The sequence below is a fragment of the Sitophilus oryzae genome, unplaced genomic scaffold, assembly GCF_002938485.1.
Source record: "Sitophilus oryzae breed Bouriz unplaced genomic scaffold, Soryzae_2.0 scaffold_1701_pilon_pilon, whole genome shotgun sequence".
In the NCBI taxonomy this organism is placed as follows: domain Eukaryota; kingdom Metazoa; phylum Arthropoda; class Insecta; order Coleoptera; family Curculionidae; genus Sitophilus; species Sitophilus oryzae.
Window position 1 is genome coordinate 2,807,600 of NW_022146393.1, and position 18,753 is coordinate 2,826,352.

Here is an 18,753-nt window from a genome sequence, read left to right on the forward strand (position 1 = left end):
TTTATATGACTTTATTATATGAGTTTTCAATGTGGTGGAGCTAGCCGTTTCCTGAAATGTTTCGATGCGGAATCTAAACTTTTAGAGAAAATGTTTCGAAACATTTTCATCAATTTGTGCCCAAAATGTCCCGTTTTCAGCAGCCACTGTTTCTAAATGTGAAGAAACTAAATACAACACTAAAATACATAGTCTATGTCTGCGTGTGGATTTCAAAATGAAAACAACCTTCAACAATGTCGACCTCCGCCGTATTTTTTTTGGTCTTAAGATCTTTCTTTTTAGTTTTTCTCGTACAAAAATGTCTGGCAAAAGTAAATTCATCCTTTAATTTAATAATGTAGTTTCATATTTGTAAGGCCCCTTCTATATATCATTTGTTGCTACAAAATGTTTTTGTTTGAAATATATATTTTTATTTTTATATCATGGTTCTGTTTGTCATAGAATAGGACACAAATCATCTGCTTAATATCATATGTGTCTAAAAAAAGAGACACTCGTGTTTCGAAATGAATCGACAATAAATCGAAACATTAAATATGTTTCCAAAATGTTTGCTTATTCGCTGAACAAAGAGCGCTATCTGTGTAGAAATTTTGAACTAGTCACCTGCCAACAACGCCAATCAAAATCTCCGGTCAAAATAATTAAAACATGTTTATTTACTTATAACACAAAACATAAAAACATGTATTCCATTGTGGAAAAAAGATAAAATAACATTTGCTGGTAACATTTTTCTCCAGTCTCCTGTTGGAATGGGTAGTGGCTGTTATTACATTTATTCCTAAAACAAATACTCTCTGTAATGCGTATAATAAGCAATTAAAATCGCATAACAAAAATATCTGTATTTGTACTTACTATATGCCCTTCCTTCTGCTTTATTAATTATAGCACTTTAAAAACTTGAAGATTGTGATTATCAAGTAGTAGTATATATTGTAAATCCTTAAGTCTTCCCCATTTTGCACAAACTGCAGAACAAAATCTAAACAATAAAGTAAGGTTATGTTATATTTCACAGAATATCAAATAAATTATGGAAACTTTTCAGGTACAAAACGGGTACGAAACCTTTATAAATGTGAGCCACATGTGTTTCTTAAGAGTTTCGAAAAATTTGTGACTCTAAGATCTTTATTGTTATAGCTTACGTAGCGAAAGCATATTTTGGTAAAATGTTCTGAAGTAAAAAGTGATTTATGTTACAAAACATATGTATTAAAAAAGTGTCGAATTAATTCTAACAGAACTTTTGTGTCCGTATTATTAACGTACTATACCCAAAAACGTTGTCTCCGGCAACCACTCACTCTGTCGACTGAAAGGAGAACTACGGTACAGTATTCTTTATTCGCTGCAGTGTAAACGACTATCAGTGCGCAGCGGCGCAGAGCTAAACTAAATCTCGGACAGGTTGACGAACGGCGACGGTATCGCCAGCTACTTCTCGGTCAGGTTTTGTGCCACAAAATCGCTCTTAAGGTTGTGCATCTTCTTATATCTTTAATCAACGATCTTATGTTAGTATCACAAATTATATTTGACCATAAACTTTATAAATTTTAAATTAATTAATATTCGGTCTTATTTTGGATTGATGCCCTCTAACGGACAAACGAAGCACATTTGTATAAGGGTAAATTGGTAAAACAGGTTGAGTTTTCTACGATGTTCTCTATGGGCATCTCGGAAACTACTGAAGATAGAAAGTCGGTTAAATGGGGAAAGATTTGCAGTTTTGTGGGGTCATAAATATGCGCCTTTCAGATTTTTTAAAAAGATGTCACCATAGTAAGCCATGAATTACTAGATATTTCGAAAAAAAACAAATTTCGGCTCTTTTAAAAATTGTCCCCAATTCCATTATAATCTATTTTATACAAAAAGTTTTCAGATGTTTTCAGATGATTCTAAACCTTGTCATTTTTGACATATGACACAAACATATGTTTTTTTAAATGAAAACCATAGTTGGCCATGACTTCGTAAAAAGTGCCATTTTTTAAACTTTTCAGCGATATAAGCTATATGTTTTTTTTCAAAAAATTACTGAGTTATAGCGAATTCTTCATTTTTAAACAATTTAACATAGTTAGCTAACTATGTTAAACAATTTAACATACTTACCTAATCGTCGTTACTTCCAGAAATGTGAAACTGTCACATCCAAACTTTGTAAATTAAAATTAACAAAAATTGTAAATATGAATTTTTCAAATGAAGAAAAGCTTGTAGGATTATTGGTTTAACTTTTCTTTGCTATACATTTTCCAGGATACGTTGACCGGTGAACGTTACTTACGTTTTTTAGAGAACGGTTTTCAAGACATGTTAGAAAAGTTAAATTTAGATACTTGCGCATCAATAGAGTGGTTCTAACATAACTTTCATTATTGCACCCCCCCATAACGAAAGAAATGTTAAAAATTATTTATATCATAATTATGCAAACTTAAGGATAGGAAGATATGGGCCAATTGCAGGGGCCTCCTCGATCACATGACCTATCCATTTTAGATTTTTTTTATGCGGTATGGTTAACAACAAGGTTTACAAAGAATATGAATAAAGAGAGGCACTCGAAGAGGCGGTACGGAAGAAGTTTAATTAAGTCGACCGGTCGTTCTGTGAGACTAGCTAGTAATTCATTAGTAGCCAAACATTTTCTTAAAGTGTATGTAGTGATATTATTTTTTTAAGTTTTTCTTTGTTTAATGTAAATTGTAAAGAACCGTTGAATAATATATTTTGTCTTTTTATAAGTTATAAATCATAACAAAATAAGAACACCATACCAAGTGAAATTAGTCAAGAAAGATAAGAATTGGCTATAATTTTTTGAAAAAAACATATTATAGCTTATATCGCTGAAGAGCTTAAAAAATGGCGCTTTTTATGAATGAGTTTCCATTTAAAAAACATATGTTTGTGTGATATGTCAAAAATGATAGGCTTTAGAAAAAATCGGGGAACACAAACTCATTAGGGATGTGATCATTTACAACTTTTACCTGAAAAATTTTGTCTAAAATAGATTATAATGGGATTATAGGGACAATTTTTAAATTACCCAAAATTTGTATTTTTCGAAATATCTAGTAAGCAATGAACTTTTTCAAAAATCTGAAAGGCGCATATTTATGAGCCCACAAAACTGCAATTCTTTCCCCATTTAACCGACTCTCTAATGACGAAATATTGGAACTACCTGTATATTTTCCAGGTAAGCTTTGGAGAAAAATTTCAAAAATGTTTTTTCTCATAAACTATGCGAGTTTATATATTTCTACTAAAATTTATGTAGAGGTGGGGATAGTTTTCACCCCTCCTGCACGTTTTTTGTTTTTCTTCTGAAAAAATCAAATGTTAAAGCGTTTAGCACTTCAAATCTCATTCAAATAGGAATAACGGTCCTTAAAGTATGCTAATAAATGCGTTTATTTTTATTAAGCTTGATGCACTCTAACGGACCAACCCAGCACTTTTGTATAAGGTGTCCAATGAACTTATTTTGATTCCACGGAATATTGGTACACCCTATATGTATTTAACATTGAAATAATGATAATATCAATTATATTATATTATTTGTTTTTGGTTCACATCAATAAAGCAGCTTCAGAAATTTAATAATACGAGTAGTCTTTAGACTATTATTTCAACCTAATTTTCAGTACACACTTTGAGATAAAGCTTCCTACCAAAAAGGAATCAAAATCTAATAGATCCTATGTTTACTTTGGTAAAATTACCGCACACCTGTAGTTCCGTAGTTTAGCTTAAACCGTTAAGTTTGTTTACAAACTCTATCCATAATGTTTAAGAGCCAGCTCTCCAAAGCTTCTAGGAAATCTGTCAACACCTAAGAAATTCCCAGTGGCGTAGTTACGAAGAGGATCAATTATGTTGAAAACCACAGCGGTGTTTGCGAGGAGTGTTTGCAGAGGGATATCTTACAGAAAATAAGCTTGTCCACTGACAGCTATCTTAAAAGTTTAAGCTGCACGTTAAATATTTTTAGATAAAGATTTGTATAAGTGTAAAGAAATTTTTACATATAAAGTGACAGCGATGTTCATTACATAGCCATCGCTGACGCCGTTTTTATTCGATCATACGGTACTAAGTCTGTACTTTTGGTGATTAGGTTTAAAATTTAAAATACAAGAGGATAAACTTTTTTATTATTGACATTTTGGGGAAAATACGTTCTTCAAAAAAAATTTTGCTTGTTCAAAAATGCTTAATCCTGTTTATACTGTTCCAAATATGCTTACCGTTTTAGAGAAAATTAAAAAAAAACATGAAAATATGGTTGAATTTTTTGAAGTCCTAAAAATCAAAAGGCGTTTCTATGGTAATATAATTTCGATTTCATTCTTTGATACATGGTTATTACTAATTTTGATTAACGTCATATATTTTTGCTGTTGTTAAAGTATCCCATTTTCCGATAACTCGTATCACTCTTTCCCTAGCATTGAACTAAATAAATGTTATCTTTCATTAATATTTTAAAACAGCAATAATATGACTTTAATTAAAATTCTATCAATAACGATCTATCAAAGAATGAAAACGAAATTATATTACCATAAAAACGAGTTTTGATTTTTAGGAGTTATAAAAAATTTAACTATATTTTCATGATTTTCTTACTTTTCTCTAAAATGTTATAGAGATTTAGAAAAGTATAAACGTGGTTAACCATTTCGAAATAAGCAAAAAATTTTACGAAGAATGTATTTTTTTCAAAATATACAACTTTAGTTTGAAAGTATGTTTCAATCACTCTGTATGTTAACAAAAATATTTTTAAATTGTACGTTGCCATTGCCCCCCCCTCCATTTCTTAAAAAAATGAAATAAGAATCATAAACCAAAACCCTAATATAGAGATTTTTCGGAAGTTTGGGTCACCATGTGTATCATTTATCTATTTATTTGTTTTTCTTACAAATTTTATTTTTAATATGGATTTTATTTTCGGGAGGCTATTGCAACTAAAAATGGTAATATTATTTTCTTTGTATGAATAGATACAATATGATTTCTTCTTTATGCATTCTTAACTTTATATTGAAAATTATGTTTCATTTCTTCATAGTTCATTTCTCCATCAGCAAAAGTAAAGTATGCCAAATGAATAATAACAATCAAACATTAATTATAAAAACGCAAACAGTTTAGTTTAAAGCCAGTACATAGTAATTTTTACTTTTAAGGGTAATATATTCGATTATGTGAGATTAAAATTTTGCTATTCATGTGTATTTTCATAAAGTATTAGTTTTATTCATTTTCATGGCAAAATTGTGGTATTTAAAACATAATAATAACAAGAATAATATATCAATTGAATAAATACCTATTTAAACTTAGAAACACTTCTCTGCAATTGATTTAAATTTAACAAATTTTGAACACTAATCTTATATTTTATTACGAGTAGATACATAATCTTGGTTTGAGCTTTCCAAATATTACTAAAATTATTACAGGATGTAGGTATTAACGTTATAGCAAACGTTAGATATTGGTCATAATATGAATAAAACAGGATTAAAATCCTATCTATCTATAATATTCTATGTAGTAATCAGTTTTAAAAAAATCAGGATAATTTAAATCAGTAATAACCTATAAAACTTTCTAAAAAAATCAAAATTATTTGAAAATACTTCTCATTTTAAAGTAAGCGAGAAATGCAGTACCTCCATTGCAAGTACATTGTAGTACAATGGAATACGTGAGCGGTTTTTATTTAATATATTTGATATTAATTATTAAACTTTTAGTAATCCACGTAATCGAGGGCGTGATTTTTAAATTCATTGTTGCCAACCATGGAATATTCGGCACCGGGCTGACTAACTGGAATTTAAATATTGCGCTGGAGATTCAGGTGGTAGCTCTGCTGTAAAACATGTCAAGTTACCATATTTATTTATTTATTTCCTGACATTATTATTCGGTTTGACACTTTAGTTTTGTATTACGAGTTTTTGGTTTAAATAAATAGTGTGATACTTTATGCTTAAAAATGTTTACCAGCAGTCCTTGTAGTGGTACATTCTTCTTTTTAGAACCTCTTTTAGTGCGAAGTGGTACAAGATTAATAACCGTAAAAAAAACCCTCGCAACTTTATTAGAATATTTTGAACGGGAAAGCGGTACTAATGGTTCTTTATGTCCCTTAAGTGCTGTTAAGATGGTGAGTTTCGTTGATGTAAGTAAATAATAACTGTTTATATATTTATAATTAATTTATTTTTGTTTTCTAAAATATTTTGTTTAATAGAAAATATATCAAAGTAGGCAACGCTGTCCCGGTCAAGCTTAATCCCGTGACTAAAAGTTTACTTGGTATGCACTGTATAATACAACTGTGTATTAAACATATTTCGCACATTATCATAATATCTTAAAGTATGAGACACATTTCCTCGTTTACGGCAATTAGGAGTTTGCTTCAAGAGCTAGCATTATTCCATGTAATTTATGATAATCTTTTTAAGACCGGAGTTGGTTTTATTCTTGCCTCGAGCGGCGCGGTGTAGTTAGGGCGTAAAACCACCTTTTAGGACCGGCAAGGACCGACTCACGGTATAAATTTTATACATATTAGCTTTTCTAATAAGGAAACGTGGTGATTTACTGCGCTTAGTGTAGTCGTTGTGCCGAAATTACTCGCCGAGATTTATGTGCACGCGCATGTTAGGAGTAGATGAAAATATTTATCCTTCGAAGCTGAGAACGCTTGAATATTTATGTTTGTACCAGTGGCGTATCGTGGTTGTTTAGTAATATAAGAACGGATATAAATTGCTTTCTTCATTTTAAGGGGTGTACATTTACAGCGAATCGAGGTGAACGATTCCCTTTGGTCGAGGGGATTTGATCGCTTTCATTCGGCGTTTGCTGTAAAATTCGGCGTGCCGTCCACATACAAAACAAGTACACCGAATTTTTTGGCGTTGGTTTTCTTTTTTTTGATGAAAGCTATATTATTAATAAAACTAAAATTATTAAAGAAAAATATGGTTAGATTCTACACTCAGATGCAAAAAAATGCAACCAAAACATTTTTGATCTAGTTTAGCAAACTGTATATAAATATATCAACTTTAATTCCTAAACTCAGGTTATATAAACTTTAATATTTGACTTATTATACAGGGTTAATCGAAGAGTTGTTTTCTACTCTACCTTTAAAACATCTTGTGCAATAATTTTGCGAGCAAATTTTCCCAAAACATTATTTTTCGGTCAGGACTTTGATTCATGTCAACACATGCCTTGGTTAATTTTTAAGAGCAAAATGACCTTGTCATAAACTTTTTTCAATTTTTTCAATTATCAATACTCTTGAGATGCCATTCTTAATAATGACGAGGTGGCTTTGGTGATTTGTAATGTGTACGATTTGATATGGTTATTAAATGTCGATAATTGTGCAGAAGTCAAGATGGCCAAAATTATGAATATTCGCTTGATCCTTGAAGAGGAATGAGAAAAGATAACAATACATTTGCACCTCATTAATAGTATGAACCGACATCTACAGACAGTTATAGCTGCTTCTTCGCACAGGAGTGGGAAGAAGCAGTTCACAGTAGAATGTAGAAGAATTGTAAACTCAGTTAACAGCAGCGCAACCAAAAAGTATAGAGGCAAGAAAGCAATGAGATTTTTGAATGTCCGGAGTGCGGTAGACAGATATCATCACGTATCGGGCTTTTCAAAAGCTCATGAAAGAAAACGCCTTTGCGTGACCATTTTCTGATGCGTGTCAAATACTCGTCAGCGAGCAATAACAGTAGTATGTAGACAATTATAGCAGCCGTGGAAAGTAAAACAAAGCATTAGAGTATTTTTAATAAGTTTTTTTGTTTGTTTGTACTTAGTTATTACAGTTATTATTTATGATAGTTGAAAAAATAGCAAATTGTAGGTGGCAAGTTCATTTCGCTCTAATAAAAAATTAACAAAGGCATGTGTTGACATGAGTCAAAAACGAAAATGCTCAGGAAACATGGTTTTGATTGAAAAATCATGCTTTGGGAAAAGTTACTCACGAAATTATTGCACAGGGTATTTTAAAGTTAGGATAAAAAAACAACTCTTCAATTAACCCTGTATAATAAGCCAAATACTAAAGTTTATAAAAAACTGAGTTAATGAATTAAAGTTGATAGATTTATATACAGTTCACTAAGAAATTCGAGAAAATAGCACTAAAAGTAAAAACAATATAACACTTTAAATTTGACAAAAAATTCTCCGTTGCGTTTTTTTAAGTGAGTCCGAGTGTAGAAATGGAGATATATTTTTTTTTTCATAAATTTTTATAAGAATTAAAAACCTAAATTAATGACGAACCATGTCGATTGATACGAGTCATTGGTCGCAGAGTCACATATATGTATTATAGTATTCAATTGTGTGGTGATCACTTCCTGTTGCACCGAAAATAACTACAAGTTTTCATTTTTAGATGGTACAGTCGCAGTCGGTAGTTTTTTACTTTATTTGATAGAAAATAATATTCTCAATAGAATGCCATGCCACGTGCCAACTTAACATTTTCACTTAAAAAAAAATTGTGTGCACTACGTTGAAGTAAAACTTCTTATTAACAGCTTTTAAATTGAAGGATTTGAAGGAAATGCTTGAAAAATGTTGAAAAAGTAATAAATTAAAAATAAATAAATAATTTGATTTCTTGATATTTCAGTGTCAAAGTTTCAAAATACTAACAAACTAATTTTTGATGTTTATAGAAAACCCACAAATACAGACATATACTTAAATTTCACATCTAATTACAGTATAAGTGTAAAAAAGTTGTTATAAAAAGTTTATATGATAGGGCAAACATAATATGTTCAGACGAAAATTCACTAAATAGAGATATAAACCACATAAAAAAAAATCGTCCTAGTCCTATACGTCGCGTACGACGTGTAGTGGCTCTGGTTCTGGCTCTAAGGACCTGACGGCCGCACGCACCGCTCGTCTGCAATTTTCTCTGTTTTCTGTTCTTCGAACGGCACCCTCTAGGTTGGTATTCACAAGTTTTTCAACCATGTCCACCCACCTGGTTGACGATCTTCCTCGGCGACGGGATCCTACAGGTCTTCCCTGCACTACAAGTCTCTCCATATGCCCGCTCTTGTTGACGTGACCGAAGAAGGAAAGGATGCGTTTATAGACAGTGCTGGAAAGTTTTTGTGGTAATTGGATTGCATTAAGGACCGACACATTGGTGCGATGTGCTGTCCATGGGTATTCGCAACATCCTCCTCCAGCACCGCATCTCGAAGGCGTCAATGCGTCGTCTGTCGGCTGCTAACAATGTCCATGTCTCAGAAGCATAAAGCATAACCGGAAAAAATACATTAATAAAAAACAACTATCCACCATTCTTTATTGACCAAATATTAAACGAAATACAATCCCCAAATCATAGACAGAATAAATACACACAATGATAACAATAATACACAATATACACAACTTACAATTCCTATAAACGAGGCGTTTCGGAAAAAATAAGAGGGATAGGAAAACAATATAACATACGAACATCTTTCAAAACACAAAATACACTTAGATCCATTTTAACACACACTAAACCAATGAACATTGAACAACAAACAAAAACTGTAATATACAAAATACTATGCGAATGTGATAAATTTTATATTGGTGGAACATCTAGACCCTTAAATGTTCGAATTAAAGAACATAAAGATTATTTTAAGAAAGGGCGACTTTCACAAATCTAAGATTTGTCCGCATTTATAGGACACAGGGCACAGAATAGATTTTAACAAAGCAAAAATCATAATGAAAGAGGCGATAACCTCTGAAAGAAAAATAAAAGAGGGTTTTTTAATACAATCTAATAAAAATAAATGTATTGCTCATCTGTAGATGTTAGTAATGGATGACTATCGCTTCTTTGATTTTAAAGAACATAACACAAATAAACATAGCATACGTAAAAATTTAAAACAAATTGAAAATAATCATACAGAAAGTTTGAGGATTTTTGGTTTTACCCCCGGTTTTACCTTATTAAGTAATTATTGTTATCAGGTAGTAATTGTTATTTTTGAAGTTTAACTTGATATAATGTCATTTAGTCAACGGTTTTTGTAGACCTATCTGTTAAAAAAACTAAAGTGTTCTCGAATAGTTGCATTCAGATATACAGGGTGGTCCGAACTGTATTCCGGAAACTTCGGTGACATATTCTGCAGATAAAAATAAGTAAAAAAGTTCGTATAAATATATGTCCTAAAATGCTTAGTTTCGAAGATACAGGGTGTAGAAGTTTCATTTTTTTTTCGATTTTTTCCAAATAATTTCGGAAGTAACGTCAATATTTGGATGAAACTTGGTGTCTGGGAGTTTTTTGACAGAGAAATTTAATTTTGATGTCAATATGACTCCTACTAGTAGAGGGCGCCACCTACATATTTTTTAACTGGTTTGAAGAGTAATAACTTTTCGTTCGTACCTGTATAAAATTACTGAGTAAGAAATATACATTTATAACGTTTTTTACGTGAAAAAATTCTCTTGGTAAAAATCGCTACGAGTAATGGTTTTCTAGATATTTGGAATCGAAATTATCAATATCTGTCATCATTGACATAAATCAAACATGTTGACTAAATAGTTATAAGACTGAAATCATAAATTTGAAATGTTTTTGTGCCAAAAGTTCAACAGAAACTTCATCATCATTTTTTGGAAAAAAAGAAATATGATTAATTTAAAAAAATAAAAATTTATCAAATTTATCATTTCAGTGATATAACTATCAACTCAACGTGTTTATTTTTCGTCAATAATGACATGTATTGTCTCTTTCCATTCTAAATATCTTAAGAACAATTGCTCTTAGCGATTTTTACAAAGAGATATTTTTTACGTAAAAAATCACAGAGATGTATATTTTTTCGCTCGGTAGTTTTATCCAGGAACGGACAATAAGTTATTATGCTTCAAAACAGTTAAAACACATGTAGGTGGCGCCTTCTACTAGTAGGAGTCATATTGACACCAAAATCAAATTTCTCATGTCAAAAAAACTCTCAGACACCAATTTTTATCCCAATATTGACGTTACTTCAGAAATTATTTGGAAAAAATCGAAATAAAAATGAAACATCAACACCCTGATTTCCGAAACTAGCATTTTAGGACATACATTTATACGAACTTTTTTACTTATTTTTATCTGCAGAACATGCTGCTGAAGTTTCCGGAATACAGTTCGGACCACCCTGTATACTAAATAGTTTTTTTTTCTTTGTTCTTTGTATTTTTTTGCTTCCGATAAAGAAGACAGAAAGTTTATAAGATATTTTATTATTGGTACAGTTTGGTTTTTGCTAACTGTTTTGCGCAAATTAACTGAGAGTCTAAACGGCGCTTTATACATTAATACAGAATTAAAAATAAAAATTGAATTGAAATTTAATAACATTTTTGTTTAGTATTAAACCGAGATATTAACTAAATTGCGCCGGTCTATAATTAAAACTTAATTATTTTTTCATTTTCAATTATTTCAAAAAAATCGGTTTATTAAAACGATTTTGCAAGGGAAAAAAGGACGTAAATGCATTTGGTGTTTACTCTGAACCGGGCTCTTTTTTGTAGTAGTTGTTTGCTATAAGGGTTTAATTATATCGCACAAAGTAGCATTGCCATGCCCAATTCGTTTATTGTTTATTATTGTAAATATGCGAAATAGTTTAAATTAAATTTTGTTAGTTACGCTGATATTAAATATAGGTATTTGTAACTGCGAGTTTTAGCGTAGGTATCGTCGTTTAAATGATGAAATTTGTCGAATTATTTATCCAAAATTATTTCTGGTATATTACACAGTAAAATTTTAATATATCATCACTACATTTATTGAAATAAACTTGATATAGATATGCCTGAACTAACATTATCTCATATTTTACAATACTTAACATTGTTTTAACCATATTAGCATTATCAGTATATTATATTATTTCCAATTATTGTATTAAATTATATTTTCTCTTTGTTACAGTGTTTATTGCAATGGACATTCCAAAACCGTGTATAGCTCAAAACGAAAACGGTAAGTGCCCTTAAAATTTTTAATTGTACATTTCTCTTTTACACTTTTTTGATAATCATTCACGGTTGCTCTTTTAACATTTATTGGAAATCAAAGTTTTATAGGAAATCAAAAAGAGTAAGTGCCCCTACAGTATTTGATAGTTTCGTTTTTATTTTACATCAAAAGGCAAATATATTTATATCTATACAGAGTTTTACATTACAGTTTACTATACAGATATATTTTTAGATAAAAGTCAACAGTAAATTCTAATTTAGAGTTTTGAAATTTTCAGAAAAATATTATTTCTTACGGCGTCTGAACCTCTAAAAATATAGATAAACCTTATTTCGTTGATATTGTAGCATTAAGGTGGGTATTCACAATACGAACGAGCGATTAAACAAGCGAGCGACCGAATGAAATCTGCTATATTTTTTACGGAACGACGCGCGACGCGACCTAGCCCGGGGAACCTAACCCGGAAGGGAACTTTGACGCGAATGGACTTGAAAAATGATAGGTTATTCTTCTTCGTCGTCTCTTCATATCTGAAGAATCGTGACATTAAGACTATGTGCAGCTGGTGATTTTAGTTTACCATGGTTGGCGATCTTTCGCCTCTCGGAGATTTGATTGAAATGGATGACCTGTAATATTTGCTATTTGGTCAAGCCATCTTGATGGTGATCGTCCTCTGGGTCTTCGGCCTTCTACTTTGCCTTGTACAATGATTTTTTCAAGGTTGTCTTCACTTCTGCGAGTGATATGACCGAAGTATTGCAGGATGCGTCTACGACAGATGGTGGATAATCGATCTGTGATGCCGAGTTCATCGAGAATTGACTGGTTCGTTCCGAAGGACAATGCTGTTCCTCCAGCACCACATCTCAAATGCATATATACGGTGTCTATCAGCGCTCTTGACGGTCCATGACTCAGACCCATATAGGAATATGGAGAACACCAAAGATCGAACAAGGGTCTTTTTGGTGTTTTTAGTTAAGTTTCTATCTGCCCATATTTTTCTTAGGCTCATCATAGCTGTCCATGCCATTGCTATACGCCTTCTTATCTCTGCTTCCCAGCCCCCATTATTTTTTATTAAAGACCCTAAGTATATAAATTGATCTACTCTTTCTATATTAGGGAGGAGGTTGTGTAATCGAACTGCACCACTTCTATCAATCGGCAGGTCAAAGGGATGATTTGGCTAGATAGTAGACTCTACTGGTCTCAACTTTAGTGTACCACCATTGTATTCTCGTCTGCCTTACGCTCGTTGCTACATAGTGGGTCTGTAGAAGTAGACTGAATAACCTTTGCGGTGATGCTGGAGGAGACCCTTCTAACAACACTGAGAACATTAACAGTGCCAGTTCCAAACGACCACCCCTAAAGGGAACTACACGAGTAGCAGCTGACTCTTCCGCGAGACCAATCTACACAAGTAGCACACAAGCTACCACCTCCTCTAGAAAGGGTCGGGAGAGTCTTTAGACCCAACAGGCTAGACAAGGTATCGTTTTCTCCACCCAGCAAGCACATACGTATTAGTAGCTTTTCCAGAACTCTAATCTAAAGTCATCGAGTTGGCGAACATCAACTCGAAGGAATAGGGTCATGGATTGATTCTCACAATAGGAATTGACCCCAAATCTAAGGAGGTGTTAGAGAAAGAGATAGATCCTCCAGCCTCCACCTCACGGGTACCTCAGCCGGAGACAAGATCCTCGACTGTGAAGGACACAGAGAGTCAAACCCCAACTATGGAAGGTTGTAGGTTGAGGGTTAAAGGTTGAAGGTTGTATACCCACATAGGAGATAGATGTCCACTCCTCGGAGAAAGAACATCTGTTGTCAGATGAGGATTGGAAACACCCTGTCCACGCTACAACAGAAAAAATTCCTAAGTATGATGAGTTATAATCCAAGAAAAGAGAGAGAGAGGACAAAGAGATCTTTAAGGACACCCCTCTCACTCGTATGTGCAATCTTAAAAAGATTATAGGAGTTTGGTAAAAAGAAGATATGCCTGGAAGCAAGTGGCAGCTGAAAATAGGGCTGCCAGTAAAGAACTGTTATAAAAATTACTGATATAATTTCATAAAACATCGCATGCTCTTGGATATTTTATGAATGAAATCGGCCATGTTTTTAGAAAACTGCGATCCCCTTACCGTTGTCCCGTTGTTTCAGATCCGTTTGTCAAGCTATATATGAGTATGAACCCGGCTTAAGAGTTTCAGCTACAGATACGGTATAGCTTAATTTGAAATATTAAGTCGGCCCATTTCCTACTATTCGATACGATTGTCTGAAACGATTATCGGATCCGATTATCTGACGCTCAAATAACCTATAGGTTATTTAACTATATCGCGCATTTACGATCCGATATCGGATCGGATGTACTAGTCGGATGCTTGGGTGGTGCGTCGTACTGGTCGTGACCGACAAAAAATCTGATCCGATAGCCGGAAGGTGTTCTAGGCATTGTTTTTGTATATTGTACGGCAAACATACGATTATTTTTGTCAGTTTTGATCCCTGAGTTGCTCAGTGCAGGCTTCTTTTATTATTAATTAGTTATAAAAAAATATAAAACGGAAATATTTTGTCGGCAGTGTGCGGCCGCCTTTAATATACCAGGTGCGTCTCAAAAGTGGCTCACACCTACTGACTACAACTTTTGATTTTTAAATGGAACTTTACTTTACTCAAGAATACTGAACCCTCAGTATTTTTTTTTACTTTATTTGATAGAAAATGACACTCTGAATAGAATGACATATCATATGTCAACTTTTGACACTCTCGCTTAAAAACAGTCGTATTTTAAATTTTGATTTTTAATCATAGAGTCTTGGAAAAATAGATTTGACCGTCTAATGTTTTTCGCGTCCTGTCCTGGCCGGTTAAAAGATACCGAAATCGTATTTTTAATCATATCTCAATTCTTTTAAATGGAACCAGGGTGGTTCGTTGACATATTTAGAAAAAGCATTTTTTACGAATAGTTTGATACTACACAGTTGGTATTTCGTGTCAAAATATCGTTATGAACCGCATGTTACAATTTCAAATAAACCATATGCAAAAATGTCAAAAGTTGACATGTGATACGTCATTTTATTCAGAGTGTCATTTTCTATCGAATAGAAAAAAGTAAAAAAATACCGTGGGTGTCATTTAAAAATCAAAAGTTGGAGTCACTTCCGGTGAAACAGGAAGTGACATATACTAATATACCAAAAAAAAGGGAGTCATATACTAATTATACCAAATCTCGTATTTTATCTGAAAAAAAAAGAGACGCACCCGGTATACCTAAATTTATTTTGGTGGGTCATACGACACATACAGATTATGACGTCTAGAACTGACTTTAACGTTGCTCAGAGCTGTTTACTTGGTCGAAATTTAATTTAGAATTTTAATCTTGCTCATCTAACTCGACGACATCAAACTTTATCCTAATTTGTTCCGAATGTAATTAAACTTTAATTGCAATTAATGTAAATATTTTCGTTCGGGCTGAAAGCACCGTATAAGAGGCAGTCAACCAACGGGAACATCGTTGTTCGATTTTCTTAGCTGTTCGTAATTGTCGCTCACCTTCCATCATTCAGAGGCAGTCTAAAGACTTAATGACTTGGATTAGATATAGGAAGAATGCTGCATAGATGGTTTAAAGCGATCGCAAGATAAACATAAGAAACAATTGCAGGTTATGAGCGTATTATGTATGTTATGTTAAAAATAGACTAAGCCAGGGTGCTAACTTAGAGCATCGAGAGGGTAAAAAAGAGGCACAGGGTGAAACATTTTTGAAACGTACTTAATGATCTGTCAAGTCGTAATGTGCCAAGTCGAGCACAGCCAGGGTTTTTGACTAAGCCAGGGTTGCTAACTTACAGCATCGAGAGGGTAAAAAAGAGGCACAGGGTGAAACATTTTTGAAACGTACTTAATGATCTGTCAAGTCGTAATGTGCCAAGTCGAGCACAGCCGTTCCATTCTTTTCTCGAAGGTATTAGCGGCACTTCTGACCACCCTGTAACTTCGTTGTGGATAAAGCAAGAATATTAATTTTCACTACACTTGAAGACATACTATATCTGGCTATGTTACCAAAATATCTAGTAATTATTCCTCATAGTTTATGAATTATCGCTTGTCAAATTTCTTTAATTTCGACATTGACTCACTGACAGACCATCAAAATTCTAAGGTACTTCTAGATGTGTCACAAACTCCAAATTTAGAATTTTAGGTAGCTTTTTGAGCTTATAACCAAAAGGAAAAAAATTAAATATCTCGAAATATCCTTATGGATTAAAAAAGAGCCGCTAACGGTAACTGGCTTTCCAGTCGAGAAAAAGATAGAAAACTAGAATTAATTGGAGCGGTCTCCTTCTGATTTTATTTATATATCAATGTACCAACAATAATTCAAGAATTATGATTTTTTTTAGTCAAACTTTAACTTGCAATGAAGTCCTTATTTATTTTTTAGTTTAATATGTTAAATGCTAGGCTTGAACATATTAGCGCGTCGACAAAGTAGGCTGCATTGGGGCACAATTTTTTTTATTTTATTCTCGTTAATATTCTGATTGAAATATTAAATACATATCTTAGACAATAATTCACGGATTTATCTCTTATAGTTCTCGAGATAAAAAATAAAATGTGTAAAATTGACAAAAAATTATTTTGAATAAGCATTGGTAAAATTATAAATTAAAAATTTTTAAAGTTGATATTTCAGTTATAACGAAAGTCGGAAACACAAGTCGTTAGAAAACTAGAATTAATTCAATTGATATTATCTGACTTAATTAATAATACGATAATTCAAAGTTTATGAATTATAATCAAACTTTTTTAATATTATTTTGAATTACCCGAAAAAAAAAATAGAAGGATAACCTACAAAAAGAAATAAGATCCCCTCAAAAACATAGAATGTAAAAAAATGCGAAGTCTCGCAACACAATTCCTCCGCTATAAAAAGTTGTGAGATCTCATGTAAAACCAAGTCAGTTTATTTTATTTAGTCTCTCTTTAAGTACATATTCAACAATTTTGATATAAATTGTTAGTAGCAATATTAGTCATCTTTATTTCTGTAATAATTATAATGACTTGGCAAATGCACGATATGATATTCTATAGTAATTAAGAAACTTTATTCTTAAGTGCACCGTTTATTAGATTTACTTAGTAATCGAAATAGTAGATTATTTTTTTTTATTTTATTCTTAATTATGGTGCCGTGCATGCAATTGCCAAGTCATTATGATTATAAACTTTTTGCATATACCAAAATATATGCTTAATCTAGGGTTGCCAAACATGTTCAAAAACCTGTTCAAACAGCTCAAACGCTGTTTTAAGTAAAAAATAATATAATTAATGAATAATAACTCTACTAATAATTTATAAGAGAATTTAATCTAAATTGTATTATCGATTTTTAGTTTTTTTAGAAAAAAATTCAACCATATTTTCCATTTTTTTTATATTATCTTTAAAGCGGCATAGAAATTCACAAAGGTACTATATAAACAGGATTAACCATTTTGGAACAAGCACAAATTTCTATGAAGAATGCATTTTTCTTTTCTATGTCAATAATAAAAATGTTTCTTTTGTGAAGACAATTCGGGGACATATTGTATACAGGATATCCCAATATTCCGTGGACATAGAACCACAACGTATTTTTGGAATGAATTTAAGTAGGTACCGGGTGGCCAACTAAGAATGGACGCCGGCTGTCTCTCAGAAACTACTTATCGAATAACTTTGGAAAAAAAATTCTGATTAGTAAATAGACCAAGAGAAATCGCTGAAAATTATTTTCAAGTTGCCCGAAAAATGCCCGCTAGGGGGCGTTTCTCTAATAGTCAATCAGAAAACAGATATTTTAAATATTACTATTGTTATCATCCAGAAATTTGTAATTTTTTTGATATAGAGTATTTTGCTCTTTCTCACAAAATAAAGTGGTGGGGGAAGGGTAAATTTGCTTTTATTAAAATAAGGATAACTCTGGTTTAGGTTACGCGATTTAAACTAACTAGGGCTCGTTTAAAATAGCTTTTCGTCCTTAATGATCTCCAGTATAAATTTTGTTTCCACAGTTTTTTTCGTGGTAGCTAGAGGGCGCTGTTTGACATCATAACATATATTGCGCTTTTGCGTAAAAGATTGAAATAGGAGGCGCTATATTTCTCTTTACACAGTTAAATAGAGCATAAAATTTCCAAAATATTAACGCAAACCGCAACTTTCTATCTTCTCTCTAACCGGAGATATTAAGAGAACAAATCATGTTAGGCTGTCGCTTAGGATTATATGGTCTAAAAATTATAGTAGTAGGTTAGGAAACAAAAAGAGGTAAATTGGTTACGTCAAAATATCAAAACATATATTTTAATTTCATTTTAATACCATTTAATTATTATTTATCCATGTTCGTTCTTAATTCGACACCATAAATTAAAACCCAGGCATACTGAATCCGATGACCCAGCTGGCCATGGAAATATGCCGCTCCAGCGTCTCTATCTACTAAAGTAAGTGGTATCCAAGAAGCCCCACACACTCATAGCAAA

At 32.3% G+C, this 18,753-nt stretch overlaps 1 protein-coding gene across 1 annotated transcript in view; it reads left to right on the forward strand.

Annotated features, from left to right (window-relative positions):
- LOC115881204 (neuropilin and tolloid-like protein 2) overlaps window positions 1–18,753 on the forward strand; it is a gene marked incomplete at its 3' end in the record, with an annotated part of 598,059 nt that overhangs the window by 412,256 nt on the left and 167,050 nt on the right. The window contains exon 2 of the mRNA XM_030898613.1: window positions 12,095–12,145. Within this exon, the coding sequence (XP_030754473.1) occupies window positions 12,095–12,145 (51 nt within the window). The remainder of the gene's footprint in view (window positions 1–12,094; window positions 12,146–18,753) is intronic.